This window comes from Herpailurus yagouaroundi, unplaced genomic scaffold (genome assembly GCF_014898765.1).
Source record: "Herpailurus yagouaroundi ecotype Mexico unplaced genomic scaffold, PumYag 28, whole genome shotgun sequence".
Classification (NCBI taxonomy): domain Eukaryota; kingdom Metazoa; phylum Chordata; class Mammalia; order Carnivora; family Felidae; genus Herpailurus; species Herpailurus yagouaroundi.
In genome coordinates, this window is record NW_024412376.1 from 125,821,980 (window position 1) to 125,825,459 (window position 3,480).

The following is a 3,480-nucleotide window of genomic DNA, read 5'->3' on the forward strand; positions in this document are numbered from 1 at the left end:
TCGGATTCGCTTTTATTATCCCAGAGATTTCTCAAGACGCAGGGTAAGGGAACCTGAGCCCAGAGGGAGAGGAGAAGAAAACAGTTTAGCGAGGCCCAGCCCTTCCGTATCACCCAGGAGCCACACAGCCCTGCCCTCTTCTCCCCAGCTTCAACGTCCTTCCGCAAGTTCTCCGCGCCAGCCAATCACGCTCCGCTACGTCATCAACGTGCGCGGACACTGGACAAGTCAGAGGCAGCACCACGTGTACTGTGTTGACTGTCAAAGCCTTCAGGAGCCCAATTCCCGGAAGCTGTGAGTTCTGAAAGAAGTTCCTGCAATCGAGCGCCCGGAGTCTGCGAGCCCCCAACCATGAGCGCCCCGGGCGTGCTGTCCTTTACCCAGCAAGGCTGGGAGCAGGTGCTGGCCAAAGTGAAACGGGCTTTGGTCTACCTGGACGCCGCCTGCGCCGAGAGCCTGCACTGGGGCTGTGGATCCACGCGGCTTCTGGAGGCGGTGGGAGGTCCTGAGTGTCACCTGCGGGAGTTCGAGCCCACCGCAGTTGGTGGTGGAGCCAAGCAGCCTAAGGCGGTGTTTGTGTTGAGCTGCCTGCTGAAAGGCCGGACCGTGGAGACCCTACGGGATATCATCTGTCGCAGTCACTTCCAGTACTGTGTAGTGGTCACAGCCGTGAACCACGCTGTCCACCTCACCGCTAATCACGTGCCGGCGGCTGCAGCGGCCGAGCTGGAAGGGCAGCAGCCCGTGTTCGAGCAACTGGAGGAGAAGCTGTGTGAGTGGATGGGCAATATGAACTACACCGCCGAGGTGCTGCACGTCCCGTTGTTGCTCGCCCCTGTGGCTCCCCACCTTGCCTTGACTCCAGCCTTTGCTTCCCTTTTTCCACTGCTCCCCCAGGATGTGCATCTCCTTAACAGCGCCCGACCGGACAAGAGGAGGCTAGGAAGCCTGAGTGAGGTGGATGCCACGGCCCTGACCCCTGAGCTGTTTCTGCAGATCAGGTGCCTGGTGTCAGGCCTCAGTTCTCTGTGTGAGCATTTCGGGGTGCGGGAGGAGTGTTTTGCCGTAGGTTCCCTCAGTCGGATCATCGCTGCAGATCTGGCTAATTATGCCCCTGCCAAGAACAGGAGGAAGACTGCCACAGGCAGGGCATCAGTGGTCTTTGTGGACAGAACTCTGGATCTCACGGGTAAGTGGGGTTGCTGTGGGTCTTCCTAACCACTCTCCAAAGTTTTGGGACTTTCACTGATTCAGCATATGCTTTATTGACCTCTTACTATATGTCAAGTTGAGGATACAGAGATCAACTAGATGGATACAGCCCCTGATCCCACAGAGTTGGTCATCTAGAGGGGAATACACACAAGCAAATTAGCAATTACAGTAGTCAATTTGTTAAACGCTGTAACAGGTAAATACATCTTTAACATGCACTGCTTTGTTAAACAACAACTACATGTAGCTAAAGATACTGGGGACATGGAATTATGCCGACATGGAGGAGAACTGTACACCTGGGAACCTTTTAGAAATGTGCAGATGCACGTGGATGGAACTGGAGAGTGTGATGCTAAGTGAAATAAGCCATACAAAGAAAGACAGATGCCATATGTTTTCACTCTTATGTGGATCCTGAGAAACTTAACAGAAACCCATGGAGGAGGGGAAGGAAAAAAAAAAAGAGGTTAGAGTGGGAGAGAGCCAAAGCATAAGAGACTCTTAAAAACTGAGAACAAACTGAGGGTTGATGGGCGGTGGGAGGGAGGGGAGGGTGGGTGATGGGTATTGAGGAGGGCACCTTTTGGGATGAGCACTGGGTGTTGTATGGAAACCAATTGGACAATAAATTTCATATATTGAAAAAAAATAAAATTTTAGCAGATTTCAAAAAAAAAAAAAAAAAGAAATGTGCAGATGCCAGTATTCACAGTAATGCTTCATAAGACGGCTCTAATTTGTGGGAGAGATGTTGACAGATGAACCAGTGCAAGAGAAACTGTACAATACATGAAATTATCACAGACAGTTTAGTTTTAGGTCTCTTTAAATGAGTGTTATAAACACTTGAATATCTTGAGATTAAATGCAATTGTATTTAGTTGAATATCTTGAGATTAAATGCAATTGTATTTAATTGAATATCTTGAGATTAAATACAGTTGAGACCAACCACAATTGTAGAAAATATTTTCAAATGTTCAGTGATTGATTCTTAGCTCTCATTCTATTGAAGATTCACTTGTATTTAATTGGATATCTTGAGATTAAATACAGTTGAGACTAACCACAATTGTAGAAAATATTTTCAAATGTTCATTGATTGATTCTTAGCTCTCATTCTATTGAAGATTTGGTAGGTCATCTCAAATTTTAATAATGTATCAATCATTTATATGTGTAGAGAACAAATGTAACCCTTAAAATAGATGAAGAGAAAACACTTTCTGATAGTGACATGTGCATATTTTCAAAGGTCAACTTTATGATTCTCTAATTAGGTAGATGTAATGTTACTAGTAGTATAGTCTGGCCACACCCAAATTCAGGGAGAATGATCAGGAAACTGACCTTGGCAAGCATTCTTCTGAGGAGATCGGAAAAACAGTGGAATGAAGTTGTAAAAACCACAATAGCTATATTTGAGTCTTTGACCTTGTAAGATTAATTTTCAGATCATAAAATAGAAAGTAAGCTAAATGAGAATACTGAGATGTCAGCTTAATTATGTGACCAAAAAAACAGGTGTCTAGTCTGTCAGTGTGATTTAAGTATAACTGTAACCGCCCAGAACTCTTAAAAGGATTAAAAAGCACCTGAGGAGTTTATGCTTGTTGAATTTTTGAGTGTGTGGTGTATACTGTTTATAATTCTATTTCCTTATGCCCCAAATAGGACAGATTGTTTCACAATGAACTGTCACATAGTTTTGTGCCCCTCCCCCACCGTTCTGACTTCAGTTAGGCAAACTTTAGTGTCCTGGCTGTCCAGCATCATAGCAACAGTTCTGTTAAGTCTTAGGCATCTCTTTCTTGTATATGACTCTTGAAAATATAAGCCATCAGAAAACTTCCATGCATTCCCATCACCAAATGTGGTATATCTGCACCCACATATTTTTCTTTCTTTGTATTAAAAAGAGAGGTACTGTCTCTGCTGCTATCTAATGACAACTTCTTCACCTTTGCAGACTAGGTCCTTTCCCTTTTCACTTCTGTCAAAGATTTACCTCTGATACGTACCCTCCCCTATTCCTAGATCATCATTAAATAAAATCTTTTCTACTGGATTTTTCCGGTCAACGTGCAAACAGAATGTAGCATCTTTTTTCTCAGCCCCTCATGGTCTTCCAACTTGTTTTATTTCTTGCTCCATTTTACAGCAAACTTGAAAGAGTTGTCTGTACTTGCTGTCTCTACAATCATCTGCTCCAATTTTCCCTTGAGTCCCCTTCAGTTAGTCTCCTTCCCCTCTAATTGCCCC

At 44.7% G+C, this 3,480-nt stretch overlaps 1 protein-coding gene across 4 annotated transcripts in view; it reads left to right on the plus strand.

Annotated features, from left to right (window-relative positions):
- The first annotated feature begins 202 nt into the window (after window positions 1-202).
- Window positions 203-3,480, plus strand: part of SCFD2 (sec1 family domain containing 2) — a 401,843-nt gene continuing 398,565 nt past the window's right edge. For 2 of the 4 annotated variants that reach the window (XM_040483684.1, XM_040483694.1), the window contains exon 1: window positions 203-1,189. In XM_040483684.1, the coding sequence (XP_040339618.1) occupies window positions 352-1,189 (838 nt within the window). In that variant the 5' untranslated portion in view covers window positions 203-351. The remainder of the gene's footprint in view (window positions 1,190-3,480) is intronic. The other 2 variants (XM_040483663.1, XM_040483673.1) reach the window with 1 other exon arrangement.